At 50.4% G+C, this 20112-nt stretch overlaps 1 protein-coding gene across 3 annotated transcripts; it reads right to left on the bottom strand.

Moving 5' to 3' along the window:
* Positions 1-802: 802 nt before the first annotated feature.
* On the bottom strand, positions 803-12374 carry CDC42EP1 (CDC42 effector protein 1). Of its 3 annotated transcripts, none has more exons than XM_036761130.1 (3): positions 12084-12374; positions 7172-8035; positions 803-2459 (listed from the first exon to the last, which is right to left on the bottom strand). In XM_036761130.1, exons 2-3 carry the CDS (start codon positions 7632-7634, stop codon positions 1804-1806), a joined length of 1119 nt encoding a protein of 372 aa, XP_036617025.1. In that variant the 5' UTR covers positions 7635-8035; positions 12084-12374; the 3' UTR covers positions 803-1803. The 3 variants fall into 3 exon arrangements, with proteins under 3 accessions (XP_036617025.1, XP_036617028.1, XP_036617027.1); XM_036761133.1 differs by lacking the exon at positions 12084-12374 and adding an exon at positions 11986-12063; XM_036761132.1 differs by lacking the exon at positions 12084-12374 and having other exon boundaries at positions 7172-8630.
* Positions 12375-20112: the final 7738 nt, after the last annotated feature.

Genomic DNA, 20112 nt, shown 5'->3' with positions numbered 1-20112 from the left:
ACAGGGGATGTCAGGGCTGGGAGGGGTCTTAGAATTCCTACATAGAACAACAAAGCTCGAACAGTTCTTAGAAGGTGGGCAAGTCTGGTAGGACCCTTAGAACTCAGGTAGAACAGCCTCTTCAAGAGCACTAGTGGCCAGAAAGGTGAAGTACTCAGGTCTGCAGCCAGGCCTAGAACTGGGACTCTTGCCTCTGAGGCCTCCATCACTCTGATGAGGGGCCAGGAGGAAAGTGGCAAAGCAAGCAAGGCCCATTTCTAGCTGGGGGAGGTCCTTGATCTCGAGTGAGTCACTTCCTCACCTATCTGGGACTCAGTTTCCTCTTTTGTAAAAAGGACTCTCCTTCCCGCCAGCCTCTCAGGGTCATTGTGCTTTGTGGGCTGCTGTTGTTTCTGGCAGCACCCTGTGCCAGGCACCTGGGGGCAGGCAGGGGAGGGTGTAAGCCCATGTTCCTGGAAAGGGAGATAAGGCCCGTTCCCCATCTCCTGCACACAGGCACGCACCTGCACCTTTATCGGCCAGGACATTCCAGTCTTGTTATTCATTACCAATCCGTTCCCCCTGCCCCCAATGCCCACAGCTGGGGAGGCCTCTTCCCCTGGACGCCTTTGCTCTTAGCCCATGACATCTGTCCCATAGGTGGAGATGAAGAATGGATGTCCCACCATTCTCTGAGAGGGAGATGGGCTCTGTCCAGGCCCTAGGGTAGCTGGTGGTAAGGGAGACAGACAAGAATAGAGACAGCTTCTCAGCATCATCTGGAGGGATGAGTTTGTACAAAAAAAAACGTCAAACAACAACAACAAAAAAAAACCTCCTCTTTTAATCAGGCTGGACAGAGAGATCTCCGGATGGCCAGAAGGCCAAGGCCAGGCATTCCTCCTGGCTGAGTTCATGGTGACCTTTGGTTATGGCTTCTAGAACAGTCTGGAAGAGATGAGAACTGTGGCAGTGTTGGGGGAATGGGGGAACAGGAGAGGGTTCCTTATCCCAGGGTCAGGGGCGAGGACTGGGGACTCCAGTCCCCAGCGGGGAGCCCTAGTGGGAGGCAGGAGGCACCCCTGAGGTGAGGGAGGCCCCTTCCCCACAGCCTGGAATGGACCCCCTGCGGGTTGGCCAACAAAGTGGTGGTGGTGAAGACAATGGGCCCCTGTGCTGTCCTGCCCTCCCTCCTCTCCCCTAGTCACAAAGGCTCCACTGTAAGGCCTCAGCAAGGCTGTGGGTGTGGCACTGGGGGAAGCTGGGCATCTGGTGCCCAAGGCTGGAGGGGGTCAGAGCAGGCTGGCAGGCCCCCTGGACTGTCTGTTCCCAGAACAAATGGCTCTCAGCTGTTCCTCTTTCAGCACCCACCTACCTAACCCTATTCAGGAAGCCTCATCTGACCACGGAAGGGAGAGGAGGGTGCAGGGGCAAGCCTGCCCCACTCCCCTGACCACCCTTTGAAGGATATGTGTGCAGGAGGGTGGGTGGGAATGGAATGGGCAGGAGGGAGATTCCTGCCAAGTGTCTGGAAGTACCAGAGGCTGCTCTCCCCATACTACACAACCTCCGGTCTGGCCTGGGGAGGATGAGGTGGTGGGACAAGGCCTGGGGGTGGGGGGTTGAAGCAATGCCAGTTTCTTTCTTGTCCCTTCCCCTTCCCTCCATTCCCTTCCAGCTCCTGGCTTGTACTACTGGGTGAAGCAGATCGCTCCCCTCCACCCCAAATCCTCTGCCCTCCATGATGAGGGGGGAGAAGGGACTTCATTGGAGGTCCCGGTGCTGGGCTGGGGTTCTCATCCCCTAGACCTAGCAGGGCTACACTCACATATTCACCTCATCATCCTCATCGGCAAATTGGAATGTGGTTGCCTGAACTGTGCTGGGGACTGGGACCCTCCTCGGCTCCTTCTCGGAGCTGCCCCTTGCCCAGCAAGGGGAGATCCCCTGTCCCTCATCCTGGCTCTCCCATGAGGCCCGGCTTTGGGGCAACACTTCAGCTAGCTCTTGCCGCGCGGTTACCTCACTATAGTGGGGCCTGGGGCCCCAGCTGCCCACCCAGTGTCCCCTGGCTGGGTTCAGACTGGCGGGTGCTCTCAGCTTCTCAGGCTGGAGGCTCCCTGGCTTCTCCCCAATGGGGCTCTTTGACACCGAGACCCCATTGGGACAGTGTCCCTGAGATCGGAGCTCTGGGGCTGGGGGCTGGGGCTCCGTGGTCTGGGCTGGGCCTGGCTCTTTGCCAGGTGTCTCAGACAGGCTCATGGCACTGAGGAGCTCACTGAGGAGGGAGGGACCCAGGTCTAGGCGGAAGGAGAGCATGGAGTCTGAGCGATGGAGCTTGGGCTCAGAATCGGAGCGATGTAGCTCAGGCTCGGAGTCTGATCGAGGCAGTTCAGACTCTGAGGGATAGGAGCTGTCCTTGTCCAGGGCCCTCTCAGTGGGTAAAAGGCGGGGGATGGTGCAGAATCCAGAATCCAGACCTGGAAGGGAGAGAAGAGACAGGCTCTGAGTGAGCTCCAGGGGCCAGCCCTGGCTGCCATCTACCACTCTCTGGCTGGCCGGCCAGCACCCACAGCTGAGCCCTCCTCCACATGTCTACCGCCTCTCCCAATTACAGTTAGAGCACCTTGGGAGCAGGCAGTGACATTCTTCTAGCCCTGTTGCAGGCACCTCACCCAGTGCCTGACCCACAGTAAGGGCATGAGAAATGCTCTTCTGCGCGTATGGCTCATAGATTCAGAACAGGAAGGACTCTCTGAGGCCATCTGGAGAGGCGAGGGGACCTAGAACCTGGGCTCAGTCTTAGAGGTCATATTGAGAAACGGAGGCCAGAGATGAAAAGTGACTTGTCCAAGGCCAAACGACAAGGTGTGGAAGCATATTTCAAAAATCACGTTTGTTGTTGAGTTGTGTCTGACCCTACATGACTTTGTCCATGAGGTTTCTGGGTAAAGATAGTGGAGTGGCTTACCATGTCTTTCTGCAGTGTGTCTCCATTTTATAGATGAGGAACTGAGGCAGATGGGGGTAGGTGAAGTGACTTGCCCAGGGTCACACAGCTAGTAAGTGTCTGCGGCCTATTTGACCTCAGATCTTCCAGACTCCAGGCCCAGCACTCTACCTAGCTCACCACCTAGCTGCCCCATTAAGAAATAATAAATAAAGTCTTCTCTCAAGCTCTTTCCAGACACGGAAAAAGCCCCTAGGGAAGGTGGTGGGTAGATCAGCACAAAAGGAACAAAGAGGTCCTTTCCTTAAAGGAATTAAGGGGGATAACCCAATTTAACTCTTGCCTTCAGGGCCCTGAAGTGATTTGGTTATTGACCCATCTCAGGGCAATCTCTACTTTCTCTGGCAGCAGAAGTGATTGGCCGGCAGGCACCAAGTCAGTGGAAAGCCAAAGGTCCCTTTGTTTACCCCACAGTGGGAGGAGGGCTGGGACTGGGACTTGGTGGCTCAATTCTGGAATGTTAATAAGCCAAGCTGAGTTTTAAGATCTCTGCCTTGTTCAAGATTCTCATAAATGCTACCTGGAATCTTCTTGGGGCAGAGTCATGTTGGGTGGGTAGGGGGGACTATGGGCTCTTGTCTAAGCTGGAAGTGGTTTGGATAGAGAATAATGTCGATATAATCTGGGTCCCAAAAAGGCTCAGCCCTCATTTTCATAGGTGACTTGCCCAAGGTCACACAGAATAGCAAACTGTAGGACCTGAACCCAGGCCCTCAGACACCAGCTTCCATTGAGCCTGTAGGTGAGAGGCTCACAGATAGAATCCATTGGGCTTTTCAGCTGCCACTGAAGCTCCCTCCCAGATGGGGAAAGCCCCCTGTCTTAGCGGCCCCACTAGGAGAGCTGGAGCCCAGCCAGCGATGGATGTCAGAAAGGCCAAGGGACTGGTCGGTGTCCCCAGGGCAGGGGTCACTTCAGCTGTCTGGGCAGAGGAATGAGGGCTTTGTACCCGGCCTGCATGGGTGGCAGAAATACCCCCTCAGAGTGGGAACAGGGCTGGACCAGGAATCACATGAAGGCCCGTGTTTGAATGAATGAAAAAGCATTTTAGAAAGGACTCACTGTGTGGGTAGGAACCCAAGCTTCTACCTTCTAGCTGTTAGACATGGGACCTTTCTGAGCCTCAGTCTGTCCATCCATTAAAATGGGGATACTGCTTACTTCACAAGGTAGCTGGGGGGAAAGCCCTTTGTGAACCTCAAATGCTTAGACACTCCAGGACTGAAGTGGGAAGACCTGAGTTCAAATCCAGCCTCAGACATTAATTGTATGACCCTGGGCAAGCCACTTCACCCTGTTTGCCTCAGTTTCCTTATCTGTAAAATGAGCTGGAGAAGGAAATGGCAAACCACTCCAGTGAGACTAAAAGGGGCTGAACCACAACAAGCGTGCCAGGCAGGGTAGGCAAAGATAATTTCTGCCCTCAAGGAGCTCCTAGTCCAATGGGGGACATAGGGTGTCCTGAAGATAATCACTGTACTGGGAATGTACTGGCATTCAGAGGCCTCAGGAAGAGTCTCTTGCAGAAGGTGGGCCTTAAGCTGAGACTTAGGAGGAAGCCAAGGAAGCCAGGAGGGGAAGATGAGGAGAGAGAGATCCAGGTATGGGGCACAGCCAGAGAAAAGGCGCAGAATCTGGAGATAATGTACGTAATCGCAGATGGAGTGTCCATTTGGGGCCACATTTTATAAAGGAACTAAGACTTGGAGGCGAAGTAAATTGCCTAAGATTACATCGTTAGGAAGTAGAGAAGTCAGGACTTGAACTCAGGTCCCCACGACTCTTAGTCCATTGCTTCCCAACCACCCCCTTTTGAGGCTACATTTATGATTTCATCAGATTCCTGGTGAGGAAATTCCCTCTCTCTAGTAAAAGATCATGTGTCTCTGCTCTGCAACTTTAGAGCTTTGGAGATGGGTCCTGGGCACTGAGGGAAGTGACTTGACCAGGGTCATACAACCGGGAAGAATCATAATCAGGATCGAACCCCAAATTTCCTGACTCAAGAGGCTGATTCTCTACTTCCCAGCATCACACTGCCTCTACCTCCCATATGTATGGGGAACAGGTCAGAGGTGATGATGATGGCAGACTGGCATTTATATAGCACCTTAAGGTTTGTAAAGCACCACACACACACACACACACACAATTTTTTATATGTATACACACACACAATTATATATACACACACACAATTATATATATATACATACATACATATTTATACACACAATTATTTACACACACACAATTTTTTATATATACACACAATTATATATATACACACACATTTATACACAATTATGTACACACATATTTACACACACAATTTTATATATATACACACACAATTATATATATGTATACACACATGTATACACACACTTATATATATACACATATATTTACACACACACATATATATGTACACACATATTTACACACACAATTATATATATGTATATACACATTTATACACACAATTCTATATACACACATATATTTACACACACACATCTATACATATCTATATATTCTCATTTGAGCTTCATAACAGCCCTGAGAGGGAGGTACTACTGTGATATCTATTTTTTGGTTATTGTTCAGTTGTTTTCAGTTGTGTCTGACTCTCTGTGACTCCACTTGGGGATTTCTTGGCAAAGATCCTGGAGTGGTCTGCCATTTCCTTCTCCAGCTCATTTTATAGATGAGAAAACTGAGGCAAACAGGGTGAAGTGACTTGCCCAGGGTCACATAGCTACTAAGTGCCCAAGTTTGAATCTGAGCTCATGTCTTCCTTTCTCCAGGAGCATCTAGCTGTCGAAGTGGATAGAGTGCTGGGCCTGGAGTCAGGAAGATGAGGCTTTCTGAATTCAAATGGAGGTCAGATTTGAACTCAGAGACTTAATTAATTGCTGCCCCAGGTGTTCTATCCATTGTACCACCTGGCTGCCAGTGTGTTGGTCCTATTTGCTTACAGACCAGACTAATTATCTATGCATTCAACATTCATTCAGTAGGTCTTTGTTAAGCACCTACTATGTGAGAGGATACAAAAATCAAAAGGAGGCCCTGCCCTCAGAGAGCTTACATTATATTATCCGACCATTTAAAAAGCAGACAAAAAGGTCCAAAGGTCGAATCCACCTGAGCCATTGTGAGCGACTCTCGACCAATGGAGAAACCAGGTGCTGTTGTCCTTGGTTAGGTCAGGCCATCAGACCTAGTTCCCAAGGTCTTTCTGCCTGGTACTTTGCAAAGACCACTGGCTCCGGAGGAAGGGAATCTGGGTATAAATCCCACCCCTCATGCTTACTCCCTGTGTGTCACCCCACTAAGCCTCAGTTTCCTCACCTGTAAAGTGAGGGGATTGGACTAAAAAATATCTTCCAGTTCTGGAGGGATGAGCCTAATTTCTGCGGGCTTGTGATTTTTTTTGCCATAAGGTGGCAGCATTGCTCCATGGCTGTCTCCAGGTCAGGCAAGAAGACCCTGACTCCTCAGCCCCCTCCCCCAATGATGGAAACTGGTTCCCTTAAGCTTTGGAATATTAAAGCTGGAAGGGCCTGGAGACATCGAAGAAGTACAGGCCTGAGCAGGAAGGGGTGGCTGAGAGGCAGAGAGATGTCTTGCATAGGGAGCTGGTCCTGGGAGTCAGGAAGAGCTGGGTTCTGATCTCCCCTCTAATGCCAGCAGGGTGACCCTGGGCAGATGTCTGTTTACCTGAGCCTCTGTTTACTGGCCAGTAAAATGGGAATTATAATCCCTGCAATATCTATCTCTCCAGGAAGGGGGAGGCTCAAACACTTTGCAAACTTTAAAATAAGATAAAAAATGTCACTCATCATCAGCGAGCCTGAGTCCCAGTTCAGCCTCACTTTGGAGAGGGGGGAAAAAAAGGGCCAGAAGTAAAGTGATTCACCCAAGGTCACTCAGCTAGGAAAGAGCAAAGCCTGCATTTGAACCCAGGTCTTTGGTCTCCAAACCCTTTGGGTTTCTTTAGCATCACTGTCTACCCTCCCTAAATTGAACCAGTATCTATTAAGGCCATCTGGGGGGCCTGGCGCTGAGCCTCACAGAGGTGTTTTGAGAAATAGCAAAAACAGAGATGGGGGAATTGGAGGGAGCCAGCAGGGGCCAGGGGAGAGGGGCTGGGGTGGGTGGCAAGAATTCACTTACCATAGCCACGGTGCCCATCAGGGGACCCCCGGGGGCTGTCTCGAAAGCTCAGCTTGCTCGCCACCATACCGTCATAGCCTGCCTGGTGGAGCTGGGGCAAGGAGACGGCATTCTTGATGATGGGCGAGATGGCTGGCGGATCAGGAGAGGAGGCTGCTGAGGAGGTGAAGGCCCGGGAAGGAGGCCCTCCCCGCCTCACCTGCTGCAGGGTCCGAAGCAGGAAGCTTCTGGGAGAGCGCCCGCTGCCTCGGCCCACCCCACCGTGGTTGCTGAGGAAGGAGGTGTCCCCAAAGACATCCCCGCCTCGGCCTACGTGCATGGTGTGGCGGAAGTCACCCAGGGGTGGGCTGATCATGTCTGTCGTCAGCTCAGCCCTCGTTGGTCTCCTTTTCCTATGGGATCCAGACATCCAGCCCAGTGCTGGCCCAGTTGCCTTGGGCTGCTCAATCCTCCTCATGTCCATGCTAACCTGTTTCTTGGAGGGCGATGGATGGTCAAGGGGGTAGAAGGCCCCGCCCTGACCTCGGCTTTTCTCCTGCCAGGGGCTATCCTGGAGTATTGAGGGAAGGGAATGGTTGGTCAGTCTTTGAGACAAGGGTACTGTTTACTCCTCCTCAGCCCCTTTCTGTTGCTTGGCCTTCTCTTAGGGGACAGGTGCTGCCCTGGAGGGTGTGACTCATGGGGGAGCCATGGCCTTGGAAGGACTTGGGATGGAGCTCTCCCGGATGTAGCTGGAGCAGGTCTGACTGGCTGGTCTAGGCCCCACTGTCTGGGAGGACAAGGGGATTAGCAGGCTAATCTGCCAGCTCCCTTCTTCCAGGGGGGTAGCTGGGGACAAGCTGGCCAATTCCAGTGGGTGGAGACCTGAAGAACAGAGCGGAAAGTGAAGACAAGGCACAGAATCACCCAGTTAGAAAGAGGGCTGAGAACTCATCAAGGCTGGCCCTTCCCCTTGGAACAGATTTGGAGAAGGAAGCCACCTGCCTCAGGTTACCCAGCCAGTGGGAACAAAGAAAATCAGAGCTGGGAGGGGACCTCAGAACAGGGAATGACCAGGTATGAGAACCCAGCCAAATCCCTGGTTCCTAGGTTCCTTCCAGGTCTAGAGCTATGGTCCTATGAGTTCTAGGGGGCCCTGGGTAAGTCACTCATCTCTTAGAGACTCAGTTTCTATCAAATGAGAATGTTGACAGCACCTACCTCACCTTGTTTTAACACCAAAAAATACCATTCTTAAAGATCCCAAGATGATAGATTTAGACCTGACTCCAAAGCCCCCAGTTCCTTCTGTTAGCGCACTGCTTCATAGTGGATCTCCCTGAAATCAACCAGATATCTGTTGATTATTCCCTCTCCCTCAATCTCTGGAGTTGGAACACCTGGAGCAGCCAGGTGGTGAAGTAGATAGAGTGATGGGCTTGGGGATCAAGAAGTCCTGAGTTTGAGTGTGACTTTGGATATTTACTAGCTGTGTGACCCTGGGCAAGTCACTCAACCTGCTTGCCTCAAATTTCCCCATCCATAAAATGGAGATAATTATACCTCCCAGAATCATGATAAAATACTTAGCACAGCGCGCAGTACACAGTAAGTGCTTTATAAATGTCAGCTATTAATACCTGCCTCTGACATATTGGCCTGTGACCTTGGACAAGTCATTTCTCAGTGTCCCGAGCAGGCTTCTAAGACTCTTCCCAAAGGCCCTTCTGCAGTTGTGTGGTTTTCCACAGGGAAGGGCTGGCTCCCCTCCTCTCTAGCCATATCAGCCCCAACTCTTCTTCAGGAGTCCTTGTGGTCCAATGGTTAGAGAGCCTGTCTCAGAATCTGTCTTTGACACGTAGGATCAACAATGGGGAGCCTAGCCCAGGGCTTCAAAGGCAGGTTTGAGTCCAGGCTGAGTCATTTCTCTAAAACTCAGTTTCCCCATCTGTCAAATGATGGGGTTGGAATGGGGAACATCATGATGACCCAGGCCACCCACTGCCGATCAGGCAATGGTCTGAATTGGAGAGGGGTCCTGGGAGTTCCCCACTCAGGGGAAGCCCCTAAAATCCTTCATTTCACAGACTCCTCTGAATTCCCACAATCCTCTCTGCCACCTCCTGACTGAGTGACCCCTGGTAAAATCACCTCAAACATCAGTGCCAGTTTCTTCATCTGTAGAATGGGGATAATCAGTCCTGCCCTGCCGGAAGACCAAATGAGATAACTGATGGGAAAGTGCTTTAAGTATACACCTGAGAGGGATTATTACTCTCCCTCATTTGCTACAGGGTTGCCTCCCCTGAGAGACAGAGGGTATAAGGGAGAAGGGACTGGACCTGGGTTCAAATCCTGAATTTGTCAGTGACGGGCAATCTCTGAGTCTCAGTTTCCTGATCCACAAAATGGACCTGATAATCCCTGCACGAATTATTATTGGGAGAAGTGCTTTGTAATCCTTCAATTCAGGAGAGCGGAAGTGGGGAAGTCACGACTTCCCCAAACCTTAGTTAACACAGTGCCTGGCACGTAGCAGGCCCTTAGTAAATGTTATTAATTGTATTGAATTGGTTTTCTCCTGTGTTTTTTTTTAAGTGGTGGTGGGTACAAAGGAAACCAGATAAAATGATGAAAATATTTTTTTTAAAAAGAAATTCACTGGACCCAGGTTAATTTAGAACCCTGAACTAGGGGATTTGTAAAGTGCCTTCGAGATTTAAATTCCAAAATTTAGCTCTAAATCCCTAGCTAGAACCCTGGGCCTCCGGCAGGGGGCGCCTGTGCAGCGCTGAGGCCAGCTATGTAAAGCTGGGGGCTCCAAGCTAGTCAGACTTGGGCAGCGGACCCACTCTACGGGGAGAGTCAAAGGGGGCCAGCTAGTCTCCATGACTGCTTTAGGCCGAAATACTCTTGGGATCCTCGGACTGAGAGCTAGAAGGGACCACTGGGAATCAGTGGTGCAACCCCAGTATTTCACAGAGGAAAAAACAGATTCAGAGAGGGGCAGTGATGTGTCCAAGGTCACACAGCAGCAGAGTGCAGGGCCAATGCATCCACACTTTCTTTCCCTGGGCGCTGCCTCTGCTGCGTGTGGGTCAAGCCGCCGCCTGGACGCCACGTGTCCTTCGGGCCGCGGACAGAGAGGTCACAGCCTGGAGACGGTTCCAGCCCCCAGCGCTGGCCAGGCAGGGCTCGAGAGCGCTGTGCCAGGGTGCCAGGGAGCGCTAGTGCTCCGCAGGCGGGTTGGGAGGGGTGGGGTGGGGAGAGGGCAGCTAGGGCAGGGCTCATTCATAGCCCTCCCTCCTACACCCCCTCTCCCGTCCCTCACTCCCATGCACACCGGCCTAATGGGCAAGGCTTAGGGAGGTCTGGGCAGGTCCTGGATAATGTCCCCCAGTGTCCGGGAGTGTAAGGGCTCAAAGAGGGTAATGGGTGACCCTGGCTTCCTCCCCCTCCCCTTTCATATTTCTGGATGTAAACCAGCAGCTGAAACCCAGCGAGGCAGCTAGTGCATAGATAATTCCGTCTTCCGCCCCATCCTTCAACCCCACCATTTTCATATGGGGAAACTGAGGCTCTTAGATTCTGTGCTTTTCCCATGGGCCTCAAAGAGAGTTTGTGTTAGAGCCAGAACTCGAACCCAGGCCTTCTGATACCACCTCCTGATCTCTAGCTACCCCACCGTGACCTTCGGAAGGCTTAAGACTTCTTTCCAGTTCTGTCTCGGGACACCCCTATCCCCACCTCCCACCCCGTAGAATGGAAGCAGGCGTTGTTTGTGCCCCAAGAGCAGAGCACATAGACGTACCTAATCTTACATGTGGAGTTACAAGGATCTCACTAACATCTGGAATTAACTCCTCAATCTCCAGCTCCGGTCGCAAACCCTCCCCTTCAGCCTCCCCAGTTTACCAAGGACTTTCCTTTCCCTTCCCTTCCCGTCCCATCTCGTCGCGTCCCGTCCCACCCCTCTCTTTTCCTGTCACCTTGAGGAAAGAAGCCTCCCCCCCCCTTTCCTCCCCCAGGACATCGTTTTCCCAGTCGCCCTTCTGGGAAAAGGGTCCACGATCCAGCAGTTTAGGGCTGGGGAGTGGTCAGGGAAGGCGAAAGGGGACCCTAAGAGGGTAGAGACCCTCCTGTGTGTTGAGGGGTGGGGTAGGTTCAGGAGGCTGGAGAAGTTGGGAGATCCCCAACTGGAGTGGGGGGGGGGGGGGGACTGGATGAGAGATGACCTCATCGGCTTTCCCCAAATCCTCGGGCTTGGAAAGCGCGGGCGGCTGGCCCGGACCGGGCGTCGGCGGGGAGAGGGGAGGACTGGAGGGAGAGCGTAGGACTAGGAGGTCAGGGCAAGTCTTCAGGTCTGTGTCCCTCCTGCCCCCCTTCCCCCCATCCCAGCCTCCCTTCCCGCTTTCAGGGCCGGCGTCTAAGTGGGGGGGGGGGGGGCGGTACGGGGGTGTAGCCCGCCGCCGACTCCTAGTCCCAGGCAGAAAATCTTCGAACAGCACTTTCCTCTCCCCCGCTTTCCCACCCCCAACCCCCCCGCAGCGACTCCCTTTCCTGTCTGAGACGCTGGAATGAGGAGCGGGGGGTGGTGGAGACCAGGCTCCAGCCTCGTCCCTGTGCCCAGCCCTCCGTGGCTCCCCTTTCTCTTCCCCCTAACGTTTGTTCTCCCTCTCCGCTAATTCACTCGCCTTTGCACCCCAAATCCTCCACCCCCAAACCCAGAGCAACTCCCCCAAAGCTTTCTACCGTTTCCAGTCAGCTCCCACAAACCCTGTTCCGGGCAGAGTGCCTCCCCCCAGAGCGCCTAGCTCAGTGCTGGCCAGTCTCACCATGCACCCCATGAGGAGGTGTGCCCGAGGTGGGCACCTTGACCCACACTTAGACGGCTGCCCCTCTTCCTTGCCCCTGTAGCGATGTGCACGTTTACCTCTCTCCCTCTCTCTGGCTTTCTCTTGTTTGTTTTCCCCGGCAGAGAAGGAAAAGAAACTTTGGAGCGGCTGCAGTTTCTCTCCCTCCCCAGCGAGTCTCGGCCGCCCTGCCCCCGGGCACTCCAGGCAGATGCAAGCAGGATTGGGGGTGGGGTGGGGCGAGTGGGGCGGGGGATACTAAAGGCTCCTTCCTCCCTGGCTGGTTGGGCCGCCCGGATCCAGCGGCTGTGCCCTGCCCTCCTGGGTCCGTCTGTCGGTCTGTCCCGGCCAGTCCCACGGCCACCCGGAGCTCTAGCTTTCAAGCCTGAGGGGAGGGAGGGAAGGAGGAAGCAAGAGGGAAAGGGGGAGTGGGGCGTGGAGGGCTGGGCGGGATCTCAGCTGCTAGTGGCCAATGCCCTCGGAGGAACGAAGACAGCAAGAATTTGCTTGGGCCGTCCGGGGGAGGGGAATTCAGGCCTTTACTCTCGGTCCGTCCCCTCCTTTCTCTAAACACACACACACACAAACACGCTTCTCTTTCCGCTAACGATCATCCCTTTCTGGGACTCAGTTTCCCCATCTGTAAAATGACCAGAGGCTTGGACCTTACGGCGCCTGACGTCTATTACTACTCGAGAAATGTAATCCTCTGATCCTGTGGGACGGAGGTTAATGGTCGGGCAGCAGCAATCAGGCCTCAGATGGCAACCTCCCATTTGCCACGTGCCAGTACCCTGGCGTGGAGCCCCTGCTCCCCTGACAGATCTCCTGGGGAGAAGTTTCTTCCTCATTCCCCTTCCTCCTCGGTCACACAGAAGGTGGTGTGTGATATGGGTGGATTCTGGAATCCAAGAACCCAAGTTGTCATCTACTTCCTACCAGTACAGGGCCTTTTGTGAGCCTCAGTCGTCTTCTCTGTAAAATCAGGGGGTTGGACTTCACAGCCTCTAAGATATCCTCCAGTTCTAAGTCTATAATCCATGATCCATAAGGTGTCACCTGGAGAGCTAGGGAGTGGGATGAAATCAATTTGTGTGTATGTGAGTGTGTGTGTGTATGAGTGTGTGTGCATGTGAGTGTGTGTGTCTGTGTGTGTGTGTGAGGGGCTCCATCCCTCAGGCCAGCTCTGTGCCCACTAGGATGGAGGTGGGCAGCTGGGGGAGAGCTGCAGGGAAACGGGGAGGAGTCAGGGCTTAGGGGCCCAAAAAGATGAAGGATCCTGCTGTTTCTATTCACACGCACACATACACAGGATACATAGATGTACATAAACACATATATGTAAAGTGATAGATTTGCAGCTTCAAATTGCTACCCCTCCCCGCCCAATCTCCTCTCCCAGGAAAACATAACTGCCTCCAGGTTTTGGTCTGGCAGAGGAGGTCAGCTCCTGGTGGTAAGGTGGCTGACAAGAAGATGGCAGTGGGTGGAACTGTAAGCAAGTGAAGCAAAGCTGGAACCTGGCCTGGGGAGTCACCCATGAAATCCCTGAGGATTCAGGGTGACCCTTCTGCAACCAAGTAGAGAACTGTCCTCACCCCCTTCCCATGAAAATAGCCCCTTTCTCAGGGCATGGATCTGGACCTGGGCTGGACTTCCAGACCTGCTTCAAAGATGTACCCCCCCTTAGGCAAGTGATGTGCCCTCTCTGGGCCTCAGTTTCCAGCTTCTAAAAATGCCATCTAAGGATAATTCCTGTTTTAGATCAATGACCCTATGATTTCCATCCAGCACTTAGGAGATCAAATGGCCCATTTTAAAGTGCTCCTTGTAGTAAGCCAAGAGCTGGAGGCCAAGTCGATGCCTATCGATTGGAAATGGGTAGGCAAATTGGGGGACATGGGTGTTGTGGAATCTTACTGCACCAGAAGTAAGCAAGAATAGGAAACACAGAGGAGCATTGGGAGATCGGGCAGAGGGAGGGAGGCAGGAAACACCAGAGGATGTCCTTTTCTCAGCCTAGGGACTCTGGGTGCAGAGCACCGAATATACCACATGATTTGGGCAACTCTTCGGCTAGTTTGGGTCTTTGTTTTTTTCTTTTATTATAAGAGATGGCCATGTTCGGGGAGGGATGGGGCAGGATGAAGTTGCTGGATGCTTCCTCCTCTCTCCAGACCATGTTCTTGCCAGTTGCCTTGTTACCTGGCCCAGAGACCATGCCCTCAGGTTTGTATTCTTTTATCCCCTGAATGTCTGCCACGGGGTCTTGATGCCCCAAATGGTGACTGCCCCACCTTCACCATTCCAGGCTGGCCCAGGCCATATTTCCAGCATCTCTATTCCCTATTTCCTTCAACCTCAGTCTTCTCAACTTTTTTTTTCCCGCAGCTATCTACCCCTCTTTCTCGTACCCTCAGACCCTCTCCAGCTCCCCACCCCCAGTTCTGAAACCCTGATCAGATAGATTCTGTCTTTGTGTGTGTGTGTGGGGGGGTGTCAATCTACTCTCCAAATGGCCCCATCCAACATTTCTGTGACATGGCCATGCCTGGGCACTGCTTCCCTATACACACTGGCTTCCCTTATTAGAATCTAAGTACTTTGAAGGAAAGGCTTCTTTTTTTTTTTTAATCCCCAGTACCTGGCACAGAACATGGTAGGCATGTAAAAATGCTTGTGGGATGGCATCTATAAATGCTTTTACTCTAGGTTTTTCTGCCTTAGTTTGCGCTTCTGGAGGAGGTGAAGGGGAACATGTCAGGTCCAACCTGTCTCACTAATGATCCTCCCCCAACCAATCTAATCGAACAGGGTTAGAATGAGGCCAGACTATCAAGATCATCAGGACACCCTTGCCAACAGCCTGGGTGCAACTCAAGGGTTAAATGTGGGCTGCACAGTCATCATCCCTGGGCTGCAGAATGCAGAACGAATCCCTTCCAGATGGGGGCAGGGGGAGACTACCTTGGGGAAAGGGCTGCCTGCTATCTCCCCCTCCCCCATTTCTTTCCCTCTCTAGGGAAGGTGGGAGGGGCTCCCTTCAGGCTATGGCCATAGACTCCCCTAGCTAGTTAGCTTCCCTGTCTCAGATCAGATGGGTTGAAGTAGGGAATGCAAGGGAGGGATTTGGGGCTTGGGGAATGGACACGGAGAATAGAGAGGAGACAATACTGGTGGCATCACCCTGCCCACAAAGGTAGTGTTCAACCCATCACCCTGATAGCTGCCCATGAGGATGCTCAGGTCTGGCCTCCAATTAAAGCCAGGGCAGTGGTCATCTCTTCCATCCTATCCCTTCCCTCCACCATGTTATATTGCCCGTTCTTTCCATTGGTCTGTCAGCTCACCTGATGGCATGTGCCTCCATCTCTCTGCTCATCTATACTCACTGCTCAGGCTGTACAACTGGATATCTATCTTTCTGTCCACTAACCTGCCTATGCATCCAGCAGCCCATCCATCTGTCCATCCACACTCACACATCTACTAGACATTCAGTTGGCTCCCTCATCGGTCTGCCTGTTGGTCCAGCCATTGGCCTCCCTGCTCAGCTGTCCACCCCCCACCTATGCCTCTAAAAGCTTCTTGTCTCTGGCCAGTGTTAGCCAATAGAGGCCATTGGCAGGAGGCCTGTCCTCACCCTATCATACCCACGTGAAGTCAACTGCTGGACTGGCTCAGGCCCTCCCTACCCCCACCCTGGAAAGAGCAGAGAGGAAACAGTTGGGAAAGGGAAGTAGGAGAGGGAGAGGGAGGTAGGAGAGAAGCAGGGAAGCCTTGGTGTTGAGTAAATCACAGAAGGACACTGAGACAATCAGAACACTCCCACTCTACCACATTCCACCTTGTGTCCTCCATCTCATCTCTTTTTGCAAGGGCCACAGCCCTTAGACTCTGTAGTTACATCACTGAACAGGTTGGATTGCCCGGGCTTTAGGGCCTTTCCCAGCTCTGACACCCCACATTCTAAGGCTCCTCCCAGCTTTGACATCCTATGTTCTGAAAGCCCCTCCCAGCTCTGACATTCTCTGTTCCTTGAGCTCCCTCCCAGCTTAACATTCCATGTTCTAAGTTCCCTTCCAGTTCTGACATCCCCTGTCTAAGGTCCCTCCCAGCTCTGACATTCCATGTTCTAAGGGTCTTCTCAGCTCCAAATATTCCATATTCTAAGGTCTTTTCTAGCTCTGATATTATTTGCTTTAAGAACTATTTCGTCTCTGACATTGCCTATTCTTAAGTCCCTCCCAGCTCTTTTATTATTTATTTAAAACTCCCGACATTCAAAGCTCAGACATTCTATGCTCCCCCTGCTATTCCATTGTGTTTTCTAAGGTCCCTCTCAGGACTGACATCCTTTGTTCTAAGGTGGCCCCTCCCAGGCGTGACAGTCCATTCTCCGTGGCCAGTTATAGCTCAAACATTTGATGATTGTACTCAGAGCTTTTGTTTTCTCTTCAGGCTGCTATTGTTCCATAATTTGGAATTGCTTCCTGTCTCTGCCATCACATTGTTCTGTTCTCCAGGGCAGGATGACATCTTCTTCTCTAATGCCCACACAGGGTGGGACATCCAGGGGATGCTCCATAAATGGCTGATAGATTAGTTACTTTTATAATTATTTTGTGGAGCAAGGCAGGGGAAGTAGCTGTGTCCTCTGGGGGAGTTTGCTATGTTGATTTCGTTTTCACCTGAGCTCCTTAGCTCTGGTGGGGAAGATGCTGAGCCTAGAAACAATGGAGCATTTGTCCTTTCGGTGGGGCTAGGAGGAGGTGTGGCTGGGAGGAGAGGACACTGGAAAATTATCTATTCAGGAGCCTGGACTTCTAGCCTGCCTGGAGAAAAGCTATGGGAGGAAGTGTCATTAGATGCTAGATATAGAAAGTGCCCTCTGAGACCATTTAGCCCACCCCCCTCATTCTATGGCCTAGGAAATAGGTCCAGAGAAATGACTTGCCCAAGGTCACACAAGTAACATCAGAAACAGGATCTGAACCCAGGGCCTCTGAATGCAGAGCCAATACTCTAGCCACTATATGAAGCATGAGTGGGAGTCATATGAGATTTTGACTGGGCCTAAGTTACTACAATTTTTGAAGCCTGGAATTCCCTTCCCACTTTTCTCTGTATATCCAAGTCTCTTCTGTCCTTCAAGGCCCTGCCTAAATCTTTTCCTTCCTATGGTGAAAGGAAAAAAGGATTAGATGGGCTCTCAGATGTCCTGGGATCCAGACTAGTTTTCCAGGCTTATTATATGTATTCCATGATTCAGCCACAGGGGGCCTCTAGCTATTTGTTCTATACGATATTCCATCTCCCATCTCCCTGTCTTTGCTTACCCCATGCTTGGAATGCACACCCTCCTCACCATCACCTCTCAGAATCCCTATTTTCTTTAAGACTCAGCTCTAGTGACACCTACATGAAAGCCTTTCTTACTCTCTCCTTTCCTGCTCCTAACTTTGTGCCCCCCCACTTATGTTCATGCTGTTTCCCCCAAATAGAATGTAAGATCCTTGAGGGCAACGATTGTTTCTTTTGTGTCTTTGTGTCTCTAGTGCTTAAAACAGGAATTTATACTTAGTCATTGCTTAATATTAATTAGTTAATTATTTAGTTAATATAAGCATTAATTAATATAAGCAATTAATTAGTTGCTTATAAGGGCTTAGTACAGTGCCTGATGTTCAGTTGTTTCAGTTGTTCCATTGTTTCTGTTGTATCCAACTCTTCGTGACCCCGTTTGGGATCTTCTTGGCAGAGATACTGCAGTGGTTTGCCATTTCCTTCTCCAGCTCATTGTACAGATGAGGAAACTGAGGCCAACAGGGTGAAGTGCCTTGCCCAGGATCACACAGCTAGGAAGTGTCTGAGGTCAGATTTGAACTCAGGAAGATGAGTCTTCATGTCTTCAGGCCCTGTGCTCTATCCATTGCACCACCCAGGGGTCCACCAGGCACACAGTAGGTGCTTAATAAATATTGATTGAGTGAGTTTTGATTGACTGGGTGTGAATCTTAGCTCTGCCACTTACTAGCTGTGTGATCCTGGATAAGTCACAACTTCTCGGAACCTTAGTTTTTTTTTTTCAATCTGTAAAAATGGTTATGATAACAATGGGAGGGCTGCCATCTTAGGTTTGTTGTGAGACTCAAGTGAAGTGCTATATGTAAAATCCTTTGAAAACTTTGAAATGCTGCGTAAAAGTCAGGCATTAGTACCTACGAGGACTCCCTAATCACCTCCTATGTGCAAGGTCCTGTTCTAGGGAATGGAGACTGCTCCCCTGGCTACTCCAGCAGCCTGTCCTTGGTATGTTGGTTTTCTATTCCTCCTAAAAGCTGGTGAAGGCATTTTGCCAAACACACTCTTTTTATCAGATGAACTAGGGGGACGGTGTGCAGAGTTAGGGAGTGGAACTCTCTGGAGGCCAGCTGTGGGCTGGCGAGGAAGGAAGGCAACACATATTACAATCAAATGTTTTATACAATCAATAATATCTATAATCAACATAGAAGAGCAGAGCTCTTCTTGATAATAATAAAAGCTAGAACTTATACATTTTTGAGTTTTGCAAAGTGCTTTACATGATAGAGCATCTCATGGGATCCTTACAACAACCTTGGGAGGTGGCTACTATCATCCCCATTTTACAGATGGGGAAATTGGGTCAGTCAGAGAGGTTAAGTGACTTAACTGGTTCATTCAACTGGAAAGTGTCTGAGGCTGAATTTGAATTCTGGTCTTCCTGATTCCAAGTCCAGCACTCTATCTACTGTCCCACCTACCTGCCCGTATTTTTCCCTGAATTCTCTGAAACCAACTGGTTCATTGTTTCTTGCAGAACATTCATATTCTATTATATTCTTATGCCATGATATGTGCAGTCATCTCCCAATTGATGGGCCCCCTCTTAGTTTCTGGTACATCAAAATAAGCTGCCACAAACAATTTTAGGAGTGGGCTTTTTTCTTCTTCATTTGAGCTCTCTGGGGGTATAAGCCAAGTAGTAATATTGTCCAGTCAAAGAATATGTATAGTCACTGACCTTTTGGACATATAGGCACACCTTGGCAATAGTAAGGGTTTGGTTCCAGACCACCTCAATAAAGGTGATAGCACAATAAAGCAAGTCACATGAATTTTTTGGTTTCCCAGTGCATGTAAATATGATCTTTACACTATACTGTAGTCTATTAAGCATGCAGTAATATTATGTTTAAAAATGCACATACCTTAGTTTAAAAAATACTTTATTACTACAAAATGCTAACCAACATCTCAACCTTCAGCAAGTTACGATCTTTTTGCTGGTGGAGGGTCTTGCCTTAATGTCAGTGGTTACTGACTGATCAGGGTGATGGTTACTGAAGGCAATTTCTTAAAATAAGATAACAATGAAATTTGCTCCATTGATTGACTCTTCCTATCACTCTAACACTAACAGGCCATTGTAGGGTTATTAATTGGCTTAATTTCAATATTGTTGTGTTTCAGGGAATAGGGAGATCCAGGAGAGGGAGAGACACAGGATTGGCTGGTCGCTGGAGCAGTCAGAACACACACAACATTTATCAATTAAGTTCATCATTTTACAGGGTTCTTGGTTTGTGACCCACCCCGCCCCCCCAATTACAACAGTAAGATCAAAGATCATGGATCATAGATCACCATAATAGATAGAATAATGATGAAAAGGTTTGAAATATTGTGAGAATTACCAAAATGTGAGATACGATGTGTACACATGCTGTGGGAAAAATGGTGTTGATAAACTTGCTGGATATAGGGCTACCACAGACATTCAATCTGTTAAACGAATAAACAAACAAACAATATCTGTGAAGCTCAATCAAACTAGGTATGCCTGTAGTTCCAAATTTACTTTCCAGAATGTCTAGACTGATTCATAGTTCCACCAATAGTGCATTAAATGTGCCCGTTTTCCTGCAGTCCCACCAATAATCTTAATTTTTCTTTTTTGCCATCTTTGACAGTCAGATGGGATATGAGATAAAAACAACCTTAGAATTGCTTTAATTTATATTTCTTTAATTGTTAGTGATTTGGACCATTTCTTTTCATCCCCCATTTGCCTGTTGGTAGCTT

The sequence above is a fragment of the Trichosurus vulpecula genome, chromosome 5, assembly GCF_011100635.1.
Source record: "Trichosurus vulpecula isolate mTriVul1 chromosome 5, mTriVul1.pri, whole genome shotgun sequence".
Lineage (NCBI taxonomy): Eukaryota > Metazoa > Chordata > Mammalia > Diprotodontia > Phalangeridae > Trichosurus > Trichosurus vulpecula.
This window is presented reverse-complemented; position numbering and strand designations above follow the sequence as displayed.

What these genes read in the sequence shown, in the direction of transcription:
- CDC42EP1 (XM_036761130.1), bottom strand. Translation starts at nt 7,634, where the DNA reads ATGGACATGAGGAGGATTGAGCAGCCCAAGGCAACTGGGCCAGCACTG. An exon ending in TGATGGGCACCGTGGCTATG is followed by an intron (nt 2,460 to 7,171) that starts GTAAGTGAATTC and finishes TCTCCCTTCCAG; the next exon opens with GTCTGGATTCTGGATTCTGC.